This window comes from Lepidochelys kempii, chromosome 8 (assembly GCF_965140285.1).
Source record: "Lepidochelys kempii isolate rLepKem1 chromosome 8, rLepKem1.hap1, whole genome shotgun sequence".
NCBI classification, from domain to species: domain Eukaryota; kingdom Metazoa; phylum Chordata; order Testudines; family Cheloniidae; genus Lepidochelys; species Lepidochelys kempii.
The window spans coordinates 38,912,103-38,932,623 of NC_136387.1; the positions used below are offsets into that span (position 1 = coordinate 38,912,103).

The following is a 20,521-nucleotide window of genomic DNA, read 5'->3' on the forward strand; positions in this document are numbered from 1 at the left end:
AGCTGGCACCTGATAGGGGACTAAAATCAATTGTGCAATTGACCGTCCACGTGGGAGCGACTGTGGAAGATGAGTCCACACCTGAACCTTAATAATGCCAGTGTAATCAGCATCAATGACCCCTGGAATGACAAAAAAGCCCTGTTTCCCAGCATGTGAGCGAGGGAGAACAAGACCTACAAAGCCGGCAGGGAGAGGTCCCATCACCTGTGTAGGTATGGCACAGACCTCCCCTGGCAGCTGAAAGTCAGTGTCCTCCTGCATGATCAAATCAAGCCCTGCACTTCCAGCAGTCGCTGCCCTCATAGAGTCTACGGATTCCAAGGCAGAGGAGCGATTGCCTGAGTAGGAAACACCCCTGTTTGGCCCTGGGTTCGGGGGGGACCCGTCGCGCGGTTTCCTGACCCGCCACGACACTGATTAGCCCAGTGATAACCTTTCCCACACTTGGGGCACTTCTTTGAGGGTCGGGCTGGTGCCTTAGATGAGCGGCACTCCCGCTGAAAATGACCCTCCTTACCACAGCGGTAACAGCGCTTCCCCTCCTTCCCAGTTTTTCTGAGGGCGGCAGCCAGAACTCCAGCCTTGTGGGCTTGTGTGCCAATGTTCTGGCACGCCCGCAGCATGTCTGAGAGCTCTAAAATACCAGAGACTTGTGCTGCCTGGAGAGCACGGCGGCAATCCTCATTTGCATTTTCAACTGCCAATTTTAACAGGAGCTCGTGAGCTGCCTCAGTGTTATCCACCTGTCGGAGGATAGCCTCCTGCAATCTGTTGGTAAAATCCAAAAAGGACTCTAAGGCACCCTGACGGATACTGACAAAGCGTTTGGTAGGCTTGCCTGAATCCGGGACCTTCTTGAAAGCATGCTGGGCACAGGTGGAAATAATGGGGAAGACGGCCTGAGGGAGTTGAGACTGCATCTCAATAGTAGCAAACTGGCCCTCCCCTGCCAAATGCTCATAAATGATACCTTGCTCTCTATATACCTGGGCTTGGCGTTCTGCCATCTGCCGATACTCACTAAGCCAAATAACATACTGACTGGGTGACAACATCATGCGCAGCAGCGTTTTCCAATCCTCAGGGATTAGGGAGTACCCAGCACCCATCCCTTCAATGAGACCACGCACAAAGGTGCTAGTCAGGCCAAATTCACGAATTGCTTTCTTTACCTCTCTAACCACCGAGTATGGCAGAGTGGTCCAGGTGCCCACGGGGTTGCCCTGGTCATCATTCTGCCAGGTCACCGGGCAAACGGAGACCAGATCAGCCAGCTCCTCTGCTGTAAGATCTGATCGAGCTTTCGCTGCGTGAACCATTTGTTGCACCAGCGAAAGCTTCTGAGCAGATGCAGATGACTCTCCGGGGGGCCCCACGGGGGGGGAGGGTGATCACACACCAGCTCCGGTGGGGAAGGCCAGGGAGGCGGTGGTAATAGAGGCACTGGGGGCGAAGCAGGGGGAGGGATGGCTGCAGGAGCGGACGGGGGTGGCAGGATCGGCAGCTCCTCTGTTGGTGCTGGAGAGGGCCTTTCCGAGGCGACACGCTGTGTCGCATCGCCAGGAGGGGGGATGGCTGCAGGGGCGGACGGGGGCGGCGAGAGCACCAGCCTCGCGAGGGAGGGTCTGTCCGAAGCGACACGCTGTACCATGTCGCGGCAGAGGTGCCAGGCATGTAAAGCCTGCACGGGTGCCCGAGGCTCTTTGTGCAATGTCTGGCCCAACCGCTCCCAGTCCGCTAGCTTAAGGCTTCCGGCTTCAGGATACCACGGGCACTTGGCACGCACCTCCTGTAGCAGGAGAATGAGTTCTCGAGCCGGGCAGTCATGCTGAGCCTTACGCAGCAAATACTGCAGCTCATTGCGGTGTTGCACTTGCAAAGCAGAGAGGGAGCTTCCCATACTTACCACAATGAAAAATACTCACCGGGATCCACGAAGTGGATGAGTGACGCGTCTGAAACCCTTGCCGGGCGAGGTGAGTGCTGAGGGCCCCACGTTTGGGCGCCAGTTGTTGCGGTTCAGTGATGAGACAGAACACAGCTTTATGCAAGCAAACAGGCTGGTCAGCGGAGATGGGCTGTTCTGCCCCCCCTGCCTTCCACCTTCTCCTTTTATTATATTTCTCCCCCTAAGCATTACACACTGCTACACAAAGGAATGTATGACGTTGATTCATATGCTTAGTTACCATCCTCTATCTACTACAATCCTGGTTCTCAGGCCTTGAGCCCAGGCTAAAGAAACCTCCCACAGTTGCTGTCCAAACAATCAAGTTCTCAGGGTTCATATCTAGCCCTTGTCCTTGGATAGAGCAATGTGTGCATTGCTCCTAGGAAACAGTCAGGGTGTGCCCCGCCTGCTTCCAGGTGGAATAGCTAGACATTAACCCTTCAGGTGTTTATCACTACAAAAGGTTTTCTCTCCCCCACCCCACTCTCCTGCTGGTAATAGCTTATGTAAGGAGAGTGATCACTTTACACTTTTGTGAGCTGTAGCTCACAAAAGCTTATGCTCAAATAAATTGGTTAGTCTCTAAGGTGCCACAAGTCCTCCTTTTCTTTTTGCGAATACAGACTAACACGGCTGTTACTCTGAAACGGGTCTTCCAAGCGCTTCTCTCTTTTGTCCCCTCTTGGCCAGGCTCAGCCCTAGACAGCTGCTGTTCACCCAGACACTGGATGTGTAGGAGATGTGGAGCCTGGAGTCCATTGTGAGCTGCTGGCATTAGTCCGGGTTCTCTCACCAGCTCTCTGGATGGCTTCTTATATCATGTTAAATACCGTGGTGCAGACAGCTGAGCCCTGTGGGACTCTGGGGACAGGAGCAGTTCCCAGGACAACCTTCTGGGTTTGGTCTGAGAGGAAGGACCTAGAACTGCTTCAGGATGTTCCCAATCCTGACTGCAGCCTTGGCAGATGGGACAAGAGTGTTTAGTGACCAATAGTATCACATGCTGCTGAGGGTTCAGCTGGGTGAGTCTGTGGCTGGAGTTCCCTTGTCTAGGGGCAGCAACAGTCCTCTCTGTACTGGTCTTTGACTTAAGGCCTGGCTGAGAGGGAACCAGGATTCTCACAGCTAAGAAGTTGTTTTTATTAGGCTAGACACCAGGCAGTAGTTTGTGAAATCTCTGCCATCAAAAGAGCCCATTAGTGCTGTCATAATGCTGCACCCCCACCCCCCATGAACATGCAGGTGTGCACACACGTGCCCTGGCACAGACACAGTCTGCTGCTATTTGCTGTCATAACTATACTGGCTAGTGCAGATAAACTCATGTGTCTCCTCAACCCCCGCCCCACTGCAGGTACTGCCACCCTCTTGCTAAGTAGTATTTTCAGCATTGTCCTTTCAAAATGTCTCCTTGCTCTCTAGATGGAGAAGTGCTGCTGTGGAAGGACAGGGCTGTAGAAATGGAGGCGATCGCTATTGTTTCCATGATGTTACAACGCGCACCTGCCTCCCCCACCCCACAGATGTGTGCAGCCTGCAAATGCTGTCTCCATTCCAGGCTCCCTGTTGTATGTTCCTGCCAGCTGCTGCTGGCTTTGTTCTGGGGGAGTGCCCTGAGCTTCAGTGGTTTTCTGGGTGTCCGAGAACAGGCAGGTGCCTGGAACAGACAGCAGAAGGCTGCTCAGAGGGACAGAAGCAGCCCGGAGCCTGCCTGGTTTGGTGCTTCCCGAGAAGGAGAAGGATGCTCCCGGCCGTAGCCAGCGGCAGGGATGCTGAGTTGCTAGGAGACAGGTGAAGAGAGAGGACCGATGTGCAGAGGCGGGACGCTCAGGTACCTGCTGCCCTCTGGCAAACGCTGCCCAGGAATGGCAGGAGGGACAGTGGCGGCTGCGCCCGGGCTGCTGAGGCGGCCTGGAGCCCGAGAGCAGCCGGCTGCAGGACCGGGACTCCGGGACAGGCCCGGAGCGGGGGGCTGCGGCGGATGCTGAAGCCCAGGCAGAGCCCCGCCAGGCTCCGGATCGGGCAGACGATGCTGGAGCTGCCGGCTCCCTTTGCTGCTCCCGAGCCCTGCCGGTGCTAACCCCGCTCCCCGGGGCTGACCGTCCCCTCTGAGCCCCGCCGCTGTAAGTGCCTGCCGCGGCCCGCGCCGGGAGCGCCCGGGCGGCTGCTGCAGGACTGCGGGGCGGGCGAAGGGGCCGAGGGGAGAGCGAGGCACAGCGAGCGCGGCTCTCCCAGCTGCAGAGCCTGAGCGCGGAACCAGTGCCCTTGGGAACCCGCCGGGAAACGAACCCGCCGGGAAAGCCGCAGCAGGGCCCCGAGGGAGAGACACACCTGGGAGGGCTGAGAGCGGGGCTGCTGGAGCCCGAGGGACGGAGCCCGGGGCTGCTCGGAGGGGGGGATGGAGCGAGGCGTGCAAGGCTCGCGGCGTCCTTGGGAAACCCGCAGCAGCGCAGGGAGCGAGGAAATACAGAGAGACGCGGGCAGGTAAACAAAAGAAGAGGCAGGGGCTCCCCGGGGTTCCTCCGACTCCCGCCCTTGTGTCTGACCCTTCCCAGAGCAGCCGGGGGGGGGCGCTCGGTGTTCAGGAGCCCCGGGGGGGACGGGACGCGGGACAGCGAGCCGGCAGTGGGACAGCGCGGCGTTTTGGCATGGCAGAAGGCAGCGTGCACTAGGGGTACGGCAAGGTGGTATGGCAGGGCAGAGGGCAGTGCCGGTAGCAGTAAAGGGAGGCGGCAGGGAGTGGCAGAGGGCAGTGTGCCGACAGCGGTATGGCATGTCGGTATGGAGTGGCAGAGGGCACGGTGCCAGTGGCAGTAAGGCGAGGCGGCACGGAGTGGCAGAGGGGAGTGTGCCTCTACCAGTATGGCTAGGCAGTGGAATGGCAGAGGGCAGTGTGCCGGTAGCCATACCGTTAGGCGGTTTGGCATGGCAGAGGGGAGAGTGCGGTAGTGGTATGTCAAGGCGGTATTGCACAGCAGAGGGCAGTGTGTTGGTAGCAGTGCGGCGAGGCGGTATGGCATGGCAGAGGGCAGTGTGCCGGTCGTGGTATGGTGAGGCCGTATGGCATGGCAGAGGGCAGTGCCGGTGGCTGTACGGTGAGGCGGTATGGAATGGCAGAGGGCAGTGCCGGTGGCTGGACGGTGCGGCGGTATGGAATGGCAGAGGGCAGTGCCGGTGGCTGGACGGTGCGGCGGTATGGAATGGCAGAGGGCAGTGCCGGTGGCTGGACGGTGCGGCGGTATGGAATGGCAGAGGGCAGTGCCGGTGGCTGGACGGTGCGGCGGTATGGAATGGCAGAGGGCAGTGCCGGTGGCTGGACGGTGCGGCGGTATGGAATGGCAGAGGGCAGTGCCGGTGGCTGGACGGTGCGGCGGTATGGAATGGCAGAGGGCAGTGCCGGTGGCTGGACGGTGCGGCGGTATGGAATGGCAGAGGGCAGTGCCGGTGGCTGGACGGTGCGGCGGTATGGAATGGCAGAGGGCAGTGCCGGTGGCTGGACGGTGCGGCGGTATGGAATGGCAGAGGGCAGTGCCGGTGGCTGGACGGTGCGGCGGTATGGAATGGCAGAGGGCAGTGCCGGTGGCTGGACGGTGAGGCGGTATGGAATGGCAGAGGGCAGTGCCGGTGGCTGGACGGTGCGGCCGTATGGAATGGCAGAGGGCAGTGGCTGGACGGTGCGGCCGTATGGAATGGCAGAGGGCAGTGCCGGTGGCCGGACGGTGCGGCGGTATGGAATGGCAGAGGGCAGTGCCGGTGGCCGGACGGTGCGGCGGTATGGAATGGCAGAGGGCAGTGCCGGTGGCCGGACGGTGCGGCGGTATGGAATGGCAGAGGGCAGTGCCGGTGGCCGGACGGTGCGGCGGTATGGAATGGCAGAGGGCAGTGCCGGTGGCCGGACGGTGCGGCGGTATGGAATGGCAGAGGGCAGTGCCGGTGGCCGGACGGTGCGGCGGTATGGAATGGCAGAGGGCAGTGCCGGTGGCTGGACGCTGCGGCGGTATGGAATGGCAGAGGGCAGTGCCGGTGGCTGGACGGTGCGGCGGTATGGAATGGCAGAGGGCAGTGCCGGTGGCTGGACGGTGCGGCGGTATGGAATGGCAGAGGGCAGTGCCGGTGGCTGGACGGTGCGGCGGTATGGAATGGCAGAGGGCAGTGCCGGTGGCTGGACGGTGAGGCGGTATGGCATGGCAGAGGGCAGTGCCGGTGGCTGGACGGTGAGGCGGTATGGCATGGCAGAGGGCAGTGCCGGTGGCTGGACGGTGAGGCGGTATGGCATGGCAGAGGGCAGTGCCGGTGGCTGGACGGTGAGGCGGTATGGAATGGCAGAGGGCAGTGCCGGTGGCTGGACGGTGCGGCGGTATGGAATGGCAGAGGGCAGTGCCGGTGGCTGGACGGTGCGGCGGTATGGCATGGCAGAGGGCAGTGCCGGTGGCTGGACGGTGAGGCGGTATGGAATGGCAGAGGGCAGTGCCGGTGGCTGGACGGTGCGGCGGTATGGAATGGCAGAGGGCAGTGCCGGTGGCTGGACGGTGCGGCGGTATGGAATGGCAGAGGGCAGTGCCGGTGGCTGGACGGTGCGGCGGTATGGAATGGCAGAGGGCAGTGCCGGTGGCTGGACGGTGCGGCGGTATGGAATGGCAGAGGGCAGTGCCGGTGGCTGGACGGTGCGGCGGTATGGAATGGCAGAGGGCAGTGCCGGTGGCTGGACGGTGCGGCGGTATGGAATGGCAGAGGGCAGTGCCGGTGGCTGGACGGTGCGGCGGTATGGAATGGCAGAGGGCAGTGCCGGTGGCTGGACGGTGCGGCGGTATGGAATGGCAGAGGGCAGTGCCGGTGGCTGGACGGTGCGGCGGTATGGCATGGCAGAGGGCAGTGCCGGTGGCTGGACGGTGCGGCGGTATGGCATGGCAGAGGGCAGTGCCGGTGGCTGGACGGTGCGGCGGTATGGAATGGCAGAGGGCAGTGCCGGTGGCTGGACGGTGCGGCGGTATGGAATGGCAGAGGGCAGTGCCGGTGGCTGGACGGTGCGGCGGTATGGAATGGCAGAGGGCAGTGCCGGTGGCTGGACGGTGCGGCGGTATGGAATGGCAGAGGGCAGTGCCGGTGGCTGGACGGTGCGGCGGTATGGAATGGCAGAGGGCAGTGCCGGTGGCTGGACGGTGCGGCGGTATGGCATGGCAGAGGGCAGTGCCGGTGGCTGGACGGTGAGGCGGTATGGCATGGCAGAGGGCAGTGCCGGTGGCTGGACGGTGAGGCGGTATGGCATGGCAGAGGGCAGTGCCGGTGGCTGGACGGTGCGGCGGTATGGCATGGCAGAGGGCAGTGCCGGTGGCTGGACGGTGCGGCGGTATGGAATGGCAGAGGGCAGTGCCGGTGGCTGGACGGTGCGGCGGTATGGAATGGCAGAGGGCAGTGCCGGTGGCTGGACGGTGCGGCGGTATGGAATGGCAGAGGGCAGTGCCGGTGGCTGGACGGTGCGGCGGTATGGAATGGCAGAGGGCAGTGCCGGTGGCTGGACGGTGCGGCGGTATGGAATGGCAGAGGGCAGTGCCGGTGGCTGGACGGTGCGGCGGTATGGAATGGCAGAGGGCAGTGCCGGTGGCTGGACGGTGCGGCGGTATGGAATGGCAGAGGGCAGTGCCGGTGGCTGGACGGTGCGGCGGTATGGAATGGCAGAGGGCAGTGCCGGTGGCTGGACGGTGCGGCGGTATGGAATGGCAGAGGGCAGTGCCGGTGGCTGGACGGTGCGGCGGTATGGAATGGCAGAGGGCAGTGCCGGTGGCTGGACGGTGAGGCGGTATGGAATGGCAGAGGGCAGTGCCGGTGGCTGGACGGTGAGGCGGTATGGAATGGCAGAGGGCAGTGCCGGTGGCTGGACGGTGCGGCGGTATGGAATGGCAGAGGGCAGTGCCGGTGGCTGGACGGTGCGGCGGTATGGAATGGCAGAGGGCAGTTTGCCAGTAGCAGCACGGAGAGGCGGTATGGAATGACAGAGAGCAGTGTTCCGGTAGCGTTACGGCGAGGCAGTATGGAATGGCAGAGGGGAGTCTGCCAAGGGGTGAATGGTAGGGCTCTGAGTCGTCTTCCCTGCTTTCTCCTAGACCCCTATGTCGGAGCAGAACAGCACCAGTGATGGGGATGCGGATCCCCATCACAGCATGTCTATGCTCTTGCTACTCGTGCTGGTCTTCTTCATCATGGGACTTGTGGGGTTCCTGATCTGCCATGTCCTGAAGAAAAAGGGTTATCGCTGTCGGACCTTTCGCGATGAGCTAGACCTGGAGCACAAGGAGGTGCTGACGGAGCTGCAGGCCAGTGAGTAATGGGGCAGCAGGGTGCGGGAGGGGCTTTCAGCTGGACCCATTCTGCATGTCTTGGCAGCCCCAGCTCACTGACAGGCTGGAGCTGAGTAAGGGAGTGCTGAACCCGGGGAGCCTATGGAAGCCAGTGGTGGATAAGCTATACAGCGAGTGTGAGTGGGTCACAGCAAGTAAATGGCAGTATAGTAAATGGCAAGCAGCACATGCACCGTACATGTCACATGAGTGGGAGGGGCCGGGGAGCAGAAAAAGCAGCCAATATCAGCGTGGAAGATAAAGGGCCCTCATTTTAGCATGTGATCAATAGGGTAAGTTTAGCCCTGGTGTAACTGAGTACAAGTCCCACTGATTTAATCGTGCCTGCTTATGCTAAGGGCTAAATGTGTACTTTACGCTCCTTTGCCACTCATACTGACCGCCAGATCGGTGGCAGTTCCACTTAACGTTCACAGCAGCCATGTAATTTACACCATCATTATGTCACCACTGAATTTGGCCCTGAGAGTACAACTCTGTTTGACTGTGTCTGGCTCAGAGATGCAGCAGTGACGTGCCTGGGGGATTAACAGGGCCAAGATCATGAGGGGGAACGAAAAGCAGGGGTGCATTGCCTATGAGCCCCTCTCTGTTTGGCCATTCCAACCCTGCCACGGGAAAGGGAGAGCCACACACCTCAACTGCCTTAGCCAAAAGAGATCTCTGGGCATATCTTAGGCCACCAGCACTGGTAACAAATGAGTGCCTGCATCTAGAGCCTGCTGGGCACTGGGTCAGGATGACAGCACAAGGTTGCTTTCCTAATATAATCCCACACACGCTTTGTAAAGGCAGAGCTGGTGCAGAGTGTGTTGCTCTGTAGTAGTGTTAATATCACAGATGGTTCTTAATGGAAGCTAGAAACTCGGTTAAGGTTCCAACACCTCGTTTCTGACTCACGTCCCCATCTGTTTTTCAGTGTACAAGCAGGAGACCCTTTACAGCTGTGACACAAAATGCCAGTCTGTCCTGTTGAGTATGTTCTTCAGCTGTATGTTTCTATAGCCTACATGTGCACCCTTCAGCCTAGATCACGAGTAGGGGCATTTCTACTATGGATCAGGAGGCTGTCAAGGCTGTCCGTCTGTGAGATCTGGACCCCAGGCTGTAAAGGGCCCCCATATCTGGCAGTGCAGAGCTGAAGGCTGCTGGAGAGCCCTGCCCTGCTGCCCTCTACCATGCAGGACTCAGACTGAGTGGACAGAGGAGCACGGGAGGGAGCTACAAGGTGGCTTGCCACCAGGGCCGATTAATCTTTTGTGGGCCTGGTGCCAAACATATTTGTGGGCCCCCATGGGGACAAAGGAGCATGCCATGGGGAGTTCAGTCTCCAGAGCAAGGAGTCAGCCAAGGCCAATGGGGCATAGCATGGTGGAGCCGGCCCCGCTCCACCCAGCCCAGTGCAAGGGAACTGTATACAAACCAGCAGTTGCCAGATGCACACTGGCCCACCCAGCCCTGTGTTGCCAGGGCGCCCCTTCCCCTTGGGGGTGGGCCCATGCTGTGCCACACAGCACCCGACTTCCTATGCCCAGCCTCCCCCAGAACTGCTATGCCCATCAGCCCCACACACAGACCCTCCACCACAAATGCACAGTGGCCTGCACACTACCACCCCTGCCCAGCACCCCCCCAACACACAGCCGCACCACTACTGCCCAATGCACTTCCCCAGAGCCCACCACCACAACTACACAGCACCCCACTCAGACCCCCCACTGCCCAGCATCCCAACACACAGACCTCCCTCAAGAGACCCTCCCACTGGCCAGCAGCCCCCCACACACCTCCAGAGGCCCACTCCCTCACATCCTGCCCCCACCGACCAGCCCTGCTGGAAGGTGACAGTGTCTGCCAGGCTGAGCTGGCAGCGTGGCCAGGGCCGGTGCAGTGCCAGGGTGGGGAAACACTCCAGCCTCTCGGGAGTGGCATGATTAGCCAGGCCAGGGTCTGCCGGACTCCCTCAGGACCCACTTGCCTGGAGATAGGGTGACCATACGTCCCCGTTTGGCTGGGACAGTTCCCTTTTTAAGCTCTGTCCCGGCCATCCTGACTTGTTTGACAAAAATGGGCATTTATCCCGTTCGCTCTTGGCAACTGATGAGTTGGCAAGAGCAAATGAACAACTGCCCAGTTTACCAAAAATGTCTGGTGCGCCCCCCTCGCGGGGCGGGGAGGAACGTGTGTGGGGGGGGTGGCAATGAGAGGTGTCATGCAGCAGGGCTTGGGGGGGTCAGCCTCAGCCCCTGCCAGAAGGGAGCTTGGGGGGGTGTGGGGGTTAAGGGCCAGCCCCAGCCCCTGGCAGCGGTGTGGGAAGGGTGTCAGCCCCAGCCCCTGGCAGCAGTATGGGAAGGGTGTCAGCCCCAGCCCCTGGCAGCGGTGTGGGAAGGGTGTCAGCCCCAGCCCCTGGCAGCAGTGTGGGAAGGGTGTCAGCCCCAGCCCCTGGCAGCGGTGTGGGAAGGGTGTCAGCCCCAGCCCCTGGCAGCGGTGTGGGAAGGGTGTCAGCCCCAGCCCCTGGCAGCGGTGTGGGAAGGGTGTCAGCCCCAGCCCCTGGCAGCGGTGTGGGAAGGGTGTCAGCCCCAGCCCCTGGCAGCGGTGTGGGAAGGGTGTCAGCCCCAGCCCCTGGCAGCGGTGTGGGAAGGGTGTCAGCCCCAGCCCCTGGCAGCGGTGTGGGAAGGGTGTCAGCCCCAGCCCCTGGCAGCGGTGTGGGAAGGGTGTCAGCCTCAGCTCCTGGCAGTGGCATGTGGAGCTCGGGGAGTGGGGGGTCAGCCCCTGGCTGTGGTGCGGGGAGCTGTGGGGGAGGGGTCAACCCCAGTGGCAGATTTAGAGTTAGTGGGGCCCTGTGCTGAGCTTCATTTTAGGAGCCCCTCCTAGGGACCCAGCCAAGAAAAAGAACATTCTCTTTTATCTCCCTCCCGCCCCTGTTTTTCATTCTTTTTTTCTTCCTCCTCCTCCTATAAGTTATAGCAAGTAAATGAAAATAAAGGGAGATACCTTGATTGTTCTTGTAGTCTGACCTATTTTTCCACAGATCACTTGAAAATCGCGGGGGGTCTCGGCGGACACTTAATGATCTTTCCAAATATTGTTTGTACCGTTAGCTAACGATTGTAGAGCGCTTTATAAAAAAAATGTAAAAAGACATTGGGGTGTGGGGTCTGACCAGGGTTTAGGGTGTGGGAGGGGGCTCAGGGCTGGGGGTGCAGGGTCTGGGAGGGAGTTAGGGTGCAGGAGCAGGCTGGGGGTTGGGGTGTGGGGTCTGACCAGGCCTTAGGGTGCGGGAGGGGGCTCAGGGCTGGGGATGCAGGGTCTGGGAGGGAATTAGGGTGCAGGAGCAGGCTGTGGGTTGGGGTGTGGGGTCTGACCAGGCCTTAGGGTGCGGGAGGGGGCTCAGGGCTGGGGCTGCAGGGTCTGGGAGGGAGTTAGGGTGCAGGAGCAGGCTGTGGGTTGGGGTGCAGGCTCTGGCCAGGAGTTAGGATGCAGGAGGGGGCTCAGGGTTGGGGCAGGAGATTGGGGTGTGGAGCGCTTACCAGGGGCAGCTTCCATTTGGTGCGAGGGGTGCAGGTGGGGATGTGGGGGGTGCAGGAGTCAGAGAGGGCAGGGAGCTGGGTGTGTGTGAGAGGGATGCAGGACTCAGGGAGGGCAGGGGACTGGGGGTATATGAGGGGGTGCAGGAGTCAGGGCTCGGGGTGCAGGAGCAGGCTGGGAGTTGGAGTGCAGGGTCTGGCCAGGAGTTAGGATGCAGGAGGTGGCTCAGCGTTGGGGTGTGGAGTGCTTACGTGGGGCAGCTCCCATTTGGTGCTAGGGGTGCAGATTGGGATGTGGGGGGTGGGGGTGCAGTAGCTCCAATTTGGTTCTCAGGGTGGGGGTGGGTATGTGCAGGAGTCAGGGCATGAGGTGGGGAGGGCTGGGTATGTGTGGGGGGCCAGTGGAGCCATGGTAAACCCGGTACTGCTTGCCACTCCCCAGGTGACTTGGTGTGAGAGCTGAGGGAAGGGGATTTAGGGCAGAGTCAGGTGCTGCCAAGCAGGGCCCTACAGACAGCCACTCCCATCTCCAGCTGTGGGGAGAGGAGTAGAAGTAAAGCCCCTGCTCGGTATATGAAGTGCTCTGGCTATGCTGTTGTGTATGTTGAGTGGGTGGGGTAAAGTTGGAATCCTGGCTGGAATGTGAAAGATGGCATCTCCCATCCCTCTGGGGAGGGTGATCAGATTAGGAGCAATGGGGCTGCTAGTACATTTCTGGGGCATGGAGTCTACCCTCTAGCCCCATGTGAGACAGCAGCTGAGGGAGGGGACTGTCTCCAGATCGAAGGTGAGCGATAAATGCAAGATGATGTAGTCTTTGGCTGGGAGCAGGAAGGTGACTGAACCTCTGGCCTGTCTGGGGGGAGCAAGTAGAGAGGGAGGGTAGGCATGGTGCTGGGGAAAGGTCTGTGTTGCCAGTGGGGAGGGGTGAGAGGAGCAGCATTAAGGGGATCTGGTTTGGAGGTGGAAGAGAGGGTAGGCTTAAGGTTGGTTTGCAAGTATGGAAGTTTCACTGCAAATCTCCTGTATTAATTGTGTTTAGTCAGACACTGAGCCATTCTGTCAGTGCTGTTCTAAGGGGCGATGTATTATCAGCCAGAGCTCAGCCTTAGCCACGGTTGTTTGGTAATTTCCTTAGCTTTTACTGAAGTAGAAAAAATATGTGTTTTTCGTGCTTCTTTCATAACTCAGACTGGCTGAGCAGCTCTTGCATAACTGCAGTGAGTCCTGCATTTCAGCAGTGGGTTTGGGAGAGCTGCGGGCTTGGACTGCACAGAGCATCTCTAGCTGGCAGTGCTTACACCTTCCGTGGAGCACATGTGGCTCTCACCACCATTGAACCCCCTCCCGCAGCTGCACAGGTGGAACTTCGAGGTAGCCTCAGACCTAGGTTTGAGTAGCTTGGCTTAGTGGAAACATATCTGGGCTTCCCTGAAATCATTAGCTTTGTACGCTCAGCTACTAGAGGGCTCAATCCAAAGCCCATTGAAATCAGTGGGAGTCTTTCCTTTGCTGGATCGGGCCCAGAGATCGCAGCTGTGGGGAATAGTTAGTTTCAGGCCTCCCTAAAGTTACAAGCTCTGCTGGCATAGTACCTGGGGGCTCCATGCTTCCTGGTACAGCTCAGCTTTTAAATAACTAGAAAAGTTTTCATGGGGCTCAGAATTCAGGGCCCCTATGGGAACCACTGAGGAGGCCCCTCCTTGACATTTTGCTCTGCCCATTGCAAGCAGAACACATGAGGCTCTGAGAGTGGCCAGGCAAACCTGGCACCCCTACATGAGCATGGCCTTGGGGAATGCGTCCCAGGAAATGTTTGTGATGTCCGATGACAAATCGCTCAGGGGCATTCGTTCAAATCAGGTCTTAAATCAAAATAAATCATATGGTGTATGGAAAACTGAACTAAAATTACAGAGCTAAGGTTTTAAATGTTCTGGGGTTTCACAGTCCTGCTGGCAGCCGAGGGGGTTCTGAAGGCCATGTGCAGCAGTCAATTCAGCAGACAGTCAGCTTCAGTGATGCAGGGGGAGCTGTGCCGCTGGTTTAGGGAGTAGCCTGCTTTGTCTCTGGTTTTTGGAGCTCCTATGTGCTATTGTCTGAATTTTAAATAATAAAATAGGGTTAGATTGCAGCCACCCAAGCAGGAGCAATGGTTTGTTTAGGTAATGTCTGTGTACGTATGTACACTAGGAACATAACAACCCTTCCTCACTCTAGGTGAGGAAGATGGGGCAGGCTGGGCCGAAGGCCAAGCATCTGACACCATGTTCCCCTTGACTTAAGGAAGCAGAAGTCCAGCTTCCTGTGGTGGGCTTCAGTGATGCCCTGCAGCTACCTGCCTTGGTCCCCAGCACACTGCAAAGCCAGGAGCATGATTGACAGTGAAGCATGCATGTCTCAGGGGGCCTGCGTTCTCGGATTTTATCTGAAGTTGTTTCTCTTGGACGATGTAATATTCCTGCCTTTTGAACTCCAGTGAGTTCAGGAGCCACTGCCACGGGGAGCCATGGTTCCCCATAGCATGAAATTAGAGATGAGTATTCCACCTCCATCTGCCTACTTCGCCATAGGCATGAAGGCCCAGAACCTCAAAGGTATTTAGGCTGTGGGGGAAAGGGAGGGCTTAAGTACCTTTGAGGATCTGGGCTGAAGGTCCTACCACCACATGTCTTCTAAGAGGGGGATGTGAAGATTCCCTCTCTCCTGCCCCCCCCCACCGCAGAGGAGAACGAAGTACCAGAGCATCTAGTTTCTGCTGCTGCTAAGGGGTTCCTGTAGCATTGAGGCTGGAAGGTGAACGAGAAGGCCCAGACACATGGTGTGTCAGCCCCAGGGCACGGTGGCAGGGGAGCTCTGCTTTCAGGGCTCTCCATATGTAGCTGGGGAGCACTGGGCTTTACTCTGTTGTACTTCAGAGCTGGGCTGGCTGTGGAAAGTCTCCTCACCAGGCGACTGCCTGAATCCCTTCACCTGCTGCCACTTTCTCTCCTTCCAGACGAAGAGGAGGAGCTAAACGAGGACACGGTGGAGAAGATAGTGAGATGTATCATTCAGAATGAAGGTGGGTGTTTCCTGGCTCAGCTCGGTGGGCTTTCCCAAGCACCTGGCTCCCTCACACATTTCCTCGTTCTTCTCTTTGCCAGCAAATGTGGAGGCCCTGAAGGAGATGCTGGGGGACAGTGAAGGGGATGTGCCGGTGCCAATGCTCAGGTGAGGCATGCATCCACCACTCCGTGACTCTTGCAAGGTGTGCAGGAATCGACTGGGTCCAGCAGAGAAGCTCTTTCTGCTCTAGCAGCCCCTGTTGGCAGCCACTCCAGTGCTGTGGCAATCTGCCTCTTCTCACACCTCAGCCCTCCGGCCAGGTTAGGTGTAGCTCCACCCTCCTGTTGAGCAGGAAGTCCCGCACCACAGAAGTCCAACATCCTTACATAGGGGCTTTTGACCCAACTCTGGGCCCCATGCTTCTTACATCCTCTTATCTCAGGTCTCTCAAAAGTCCTTATCCCCTTGGACCATGGGGCTTCACACCACCTTTTCCAGTGACTGGCAGGGAACCCAGGCCTGCTCTGTATGCTGGGTTCCAGTCCAGGGACCTATAACCAGCAGCCCAGATCTACTTCATCAGCCTCTCTACGTTCACCCTTCTTTCAGGGCCAGGACTCACAAGCCTCTCCCCTGGAATCCACCAATAAATCCCAAACCAAAACCAACCTCTGCCCTCCACGAGCTTCGCCTTTCATCCTTCTCCTTCCCTTCCACTGCTCCTCCACTAAACACCTCCCAGGACTCTCTCCCCCAGACTTTTACCAGGGTTCACCACCACAGCCTGCTCCACCCCCCTGGCTACTCTGTGTCTCTCCTGGCCTCTTGCCAGACTTCTCCACTTAGGACAGGATCCCTGGGCCAACTCTTCCACGGGCTTCCTCCTGGTCCCCACCAGTCTCTGGTTTCTCTACTGCCAAGAGAGGGACTACAGAGTTTCTCTCTGAAGCCCCCTTCTGCCCCAGACTCCCTCTCTTTAAACTGTGCACTGAGAACCATTCTTAACTGAGCCTGGCATCCCCTTCTGGTGTGACCTGATGAGCTAATTTGCCTCTCCAGCTCCAGTTAACTTTTTCTGAGCCCATCACACAAAGATCTTAGGGATCAGCAGTGCCATGGGAGGCACTCCATTCTGAGGCCCCCTGAGTTCGCTCCAGCCCCTTGGCCAGTCCCACTCAGACTCAGTGCCTGGCTGGAAAGTATATTGCCATTGATGAGGAAGAGGAGAGGTTGAGGCCTTATGGTTCAGCCGTGGAGAAGCCAGATCCTCCAATATATGGAGGCCTCATTTCTTTGACTCCATGTGAATGCTGCCCTGCCAGCAGGCTGGCACATGCCTTCCCTGCTTCCAACCTGTTGCCCTCATGTTGTGAGATAAAGGGGCATTTCTTCAAGAGCTGCTGCCTCTCAGAGTACAATGACCTGAAGCCAGGCCAAGGCGAGAGGTGGACCCCCAGGCGAAAGGAACTGACTGTCTCTTTGTTTGCTCTCCTACTGCAGCCTTTGTCCACATCGTAACAGCCAGGATGGGGGCCTGCCACATCACCACACGGTGCACCTGGGCTCCACTCAGGCACCATGCATTCACTGCAGCAAGAGAAAGAGGCCCCCACTGCAGCGCCAAGGCAGATCCAAGGACGGCAAAGGCAAGATGCACCCTAGAGAGACCACGGTCTTCTCCGTGGGCAGGTACTTGGCGAGACCGACCACCACATGTCTGTCTGCACGTGTGTTGTAACCAGGTTGGCCTTAGGTTCTGAGAGAGACAAGGTGGGTGAGGTAATATGTTTTATTGGACCAACTTCTGTTGGTGGAAGGTGTGTAGCTCGAAAGCTTGTTCCTTCCACCAATAGAAGCTGATCCCATAAAAGATGTTCCCTCCTGCACTGTGTCTCCACCACATTTCTGTCAGCCTTAGCAGTTATTGTGTGTGACGCTCTCCTCAAGGAGCCCAGAACTGTAAGCCTCGGTGTTACATCTCTGCCATAGCAAGGGAGAGCTTTGCTGGTGCTTGAACTGTGTCAGCCCCCTGCCATGCCAGCCTGCCTTTCCACCGACTCCTCGCAACTCTGCCAGTCAAAGCCTTGCAGTATAAGTCAGCGAACCCCAGCTCCCGAGTTCCCCAGAGACGTCCCAAGCAGTGGCCAGTCCCTCTCACTGGGCACTCACAAAAATGATTAGCTTCACTGCCTGCAAAGAGACAGTACATCCCACTAGCCCGTTAGCCCAGCCATGGACACCCATTTCATCTTAATCCACAGCACGGAGGCAGTTTATAGTAAAACTAAGAATAAGTTTATTTATAAAGAGCAGAGATTTAAGTGATACTAAGCAAGAGAAAAAGACATGTCTGTTTACAAACACAAAACAGTCTTTCTAGTGACTACAGCTTAACTTTAGCAAGCTATAATCTTCTCCTAAGCAGGTTTCTCATTTCCATCAAGCTGTCACCATCGCCTGGCCCTGAGGCAGGAGGCTCTACCGTTCACAGGATCAGAGGGTGCTGACCCCTTTGTTCTCTATGTCAGCGTTTCTCAAACTGGTACTCCAGGGGGGTCCGCAGGCCCCTCTGATCAACTCCTCCCCCTCCCTCCCAGTGCCTCCTACACACTGGAAAACAGCTGTTCAGCAGCATTCAGGAGGTGCTGGGAGGGAGAGGGAGGAGCAGGGACAGGGTGCACTCAGGGGAGGGGGCGGAATCATGTCCAGGGCCACTGGCCCCACTGATTAACTCTTCCCCCTTCTCCCAATGCCTCCTGCATGCCGGGGAACAGCTGTTCCATGACATGCAGGAGGCACTGGGAGGGAGGGGGAGGAGCAGGGACAGGTGTGCTCAGGGGAGGGGTGCGTTCGGGGGAGGGGGTGGAAAGAGGGGAGAAGAGGAGGGGTTGGGGAGGAGTGGGGGCAGGAAGAGGGGGGGTGGAGGCTTGGGGGAAGGAGTGAAGTGGGGATAGGGCCTGGGGATGAATGGGGGGGGGATTTGAGGGTCCATGAAAAATTTTAAATCAAAATGGGGGTCCTTGGGTTGCTAAGTTTGAGAATTGCTGCTCTAAGTGATGGGTAACTAAGGGCTTCTCTCCCCTGCTTTTTATCATCCATGAAACCTTTGCAATATATTCCTTCCAAGTGCACAGCCCAGACAGAGTGCTTCTCCCCGGCTGACATGCAGACGCCATGCTGTCATCCTCATCCCCTGCTGTAACGCTGCTGGTTCTGGCAGGATCCAGCTGAGAGTGCCAATTCAGGACAAATTGCTTAAAGCTGGGCAGTTACAGCCCAAGGCTGGGGTTTCTGTGCACACCAAGGCAAACCAAACCAGCCAGCCAGAGAGGACTTTGGTTTTACCCTGCTGGCTAACCACAAGTCACACAAGTAATTCCCTTAGACACCCCAGTTTCCCAGTATCACCACCAGTGCCACTCGTTATGGGGACAAATGGTTATGAAAACCAATACCCCAGTAAAAGAAAAAAGGTTCTCTCGATCCCAAAGGACCAAACCCTAGACTCAGGTCAATATACAAATCAGATCTTACCCACAAATCACGCTGTTGCCAGTCCTTTAGAATCTAAAATCTAAAGGTTTATTCATAAAAGGAAAAAGATATAGATGAGAGCTAGGATTGGTTAAATGGAATCAATTACATACAGTCATGGCAAAGTTCTTGGGTCAGGCTTGTAGCAGTGATAGAATAAACTGCAGGCTCAAATCCAGTCTCTGGAGTACATCCACAGCTGGGATGGGTCAGTCAGTTCTCTGTTCAGAACTTCATTTTGTAGCAAAGTCCCCCCAGAGGTCAGAAGCAGGATTGAAGACAAGATGGAGGAGCTGCAGTAGCTTTTTATAGTCTCTTGCCATGTGGTCTTTCTTTCTTTGTCCCAAGGACAAGCTGTCCATCACATGGCCTGGAAAAACCTCAGAGTTCTGTCCATAGGCATGTCCCTGCATACCTTGCTGAGTCACAAGGTGTTCCTGCCTTTTCTCAATGGGTCAGTTGTATAGCTGATGATCCTTAACGGGCCATCAAGCAGGCTAGGCATAGCTGACGCCAACTTGTTGGTGTCAGGAGTCTTCCTGGGTCAGGGGACAAAGGGACCTAAGGCAGGGCCTGAGGACAAGCTGCCAGCAGCCTCTAGTGACTTTGGCAAAAGGCAGAGTGGAGCGGCACTAATAAATGGCTGAATGTGTCAAGGAAGGGCAGTGCTGGGCCCCTCTTCCATCAGGCTGCATAAGCCATATGGGGAAACTCCATTCAGAGTTCATGGCTTGCAGGGCCACTGGGCACTGGGGAGGGGAGAAGGGGCTAATGCTCCATTTGCTAGAGAAAAATGCCTTCTCTCCAGAAGCCGAGCCACACAGGGCAACGCACCATTTGGAAATCACGTGGGACTGTCCCATGCGTGTCAGTAGGAAAGTTAACCAGACAATCTTCATACCAACTGGCGTGAGGGATAAACAAATGGAGAGAGACACATGCCTTCTCCCTTGAGAGGGTATTCCTAACTGAAATGGTACCCTCTTGGAGGATGACTTCAGGCTGGTCTCATCTTACGCCATGAGGTTAAAACGGGCAGCTGCTGTCGGTCAGCCTCTCTCAGAGCTTTGTGACCAGCTAGCAAGACAAATATGACAGCAACAGCCATTCTGCAAAGCATGAAGGGAAATGTGTACAAAGAGGAGGGTCAGGGAGGGCAGCATGTCCAAGGGGCAGGAGCAATGAAATTGGGGTCATGAGAAGCATGGCCAAGGGGCAGGAGCAAGGTGTGTGTGTGGAGGGGGGTTCAGGATGTGCATAATGAAGGTGTTTGCATGAAGAGGGTCAGAATTCAGTTGTCAGCAAGCATGCTGAAGTGTTGTGGAGGGTCTGAGGTCCAACATCAGATGGCCTGTGGAAGTCAGAGGTCATTACTGACATCTGAAGGGGTTGGCTTGATGGGGTCAGATGTAAGTACCAGCATGAAGGAAGAGTCAGAATGAGAGTTCAGGATTCAATTACAGTATGTTGAAAGAAAATATAAAGGAACTAGGGGTCAGAGACTGGAGGGGGGCATCAGCACAGCAGTAGGATGGGAACGAGGTGTCCGAGGCTGGAGGGCGGCACCGAGATGGAAATAGGATGGTGTGGTGGTGTATGCACACCCTGTCCCCCTCGGGGGGGGAGGGGATTGTGAGTATGCTGACACTGCAATTAGTCTACCTCAACTGTCCTGGGCCTCAACAATGTGGCCCAATGGCCAGAGTCAAAGTGGTGGCCCTTTGGTTCTGGGCTGCATTGTTACCTGTACAAAATTCTCTGTTACTCACACACTCTAGGGGGCACCCACTTTTACCCAGTTCCTAGGGCTCAAGGCATAACACTCTTAATTTAGACACACACACCCTTACCCAATTCCTAGTGCTCAGGGTGTACTCTTTGTGGGTCTGCAGGACCTTTTACCAGTGAAAGAGCCTTACACAGTAATATCCTTATCCTCTATTTATTAACAAATTTCCAAGCAGAATACACATGCTAAGCATACAATGATACACTCACCAATCCTGATCAGGCAGGCGGACTTTTCCTGATGACCAGGCAAGGTCAATCTCATCTGGATTCTGGTTACTGCATGTCATGGTTGTGCAGAAGATTCATAGCAG

General features: G+C 57.2%; 1 protein-coding gene across 4 annotated transcripts in view; it reads left to right on the top strand.

The window, feature by feature from the left end:
- Positions 1-3,548: 3,548 nt before the first annotated feature.
- Positions 3,549-20,521, top strand: part of RELL2 (RELT like 2) — a 47,322-nt gene continuing 30,349 nt past the window's right edge. Inside the window, exons 1-5 of one of the 4 annotated variants that reach the window (XM_073356176.2) lie at positions 3,549-3,785; positions 8,056-8,269; positions 14,836-14,901; positions 14,984-15,050; positions 16,386-16,574. In XM_073356176.2, coding sequence (XP_073212277.1) covers positions 8,062-8,269; positions 14,836-14,901; positions 14,984-15,050; positions 16,386-16,574 — 530 coding nt within the window. In that variant the 5' untranslated portion in view covers positions 3,549-3,785; positions 8,056-8,061. The other 3 variants (XM_073356177.2, XM_073356180.2, XM_073356178.2) reach the window with 3 other exon arrangements.